General features: G+C 56.3%; 1 protein-coding gene across 1 annotated transcript in view; it reads left to right on the plus strand.

The window, feature by feature from the left end:
- Positions 1-8: 8 nt before the first annotated feature.
- LOC104271740 (corticotropin-releasing factor receptor 1) overlaps positions 9-252 on the plus strand; it is a gene marked incomplete at its 5' end in the record, with an annotated part of 24443 nt that continues 24199 nt past the window's right edge. The window contains one exon of the mRNA XM_009866518.1: positions 9-41. Coding sequence (XP_009864820.1) covers positions 9-41 — 33 coding nt within the window. The remainder of the gene's footprint in view (positions 42-252) is intronic.

Genomic DNA, 252 nt, shown 5'->3' on the forward strand with positions numbered 1-252 from the left:
CCAGCCTACGTCCTGCCCTCCTCCTCTTCCTCCTCCTGCAGGTAAGATGCTTCGAAGTCCTCTTCTGCCAGAAGGACCCTTCTGCCTCCCTCCCCTGCACCCCTCCCTGCCTCCGCAGTGACTTTTCCATTTCTTTGGGGGAAAGGAAAAGTAAAAGGAGAAACCGCTACACAAAGAGCCCTTGGGAGAATTCCACCAGTCGAGGCATGGGGGTTTGGCAAGAGCTCACGATGCCCAAAAACTGGGGGGGAA

Source organism: Apaloderma vittatum, unplaced genomic scaffold (genome assembly GCF_000703405.1).
Source record: "Apaloderma vittatum isolate BGI_N311 unplaced genomic scaffold, ASM70340v1 scaffold943, whole genome shotgun sequence".
In the NCBI taxonomy this organism is placed as follows: domain Eukaryota; kingdom Metazoa; phylum Chordata; class Aves; order Trogoniformes; family Trogonidae; genus Apaloderma; species Apaloderma vittatum.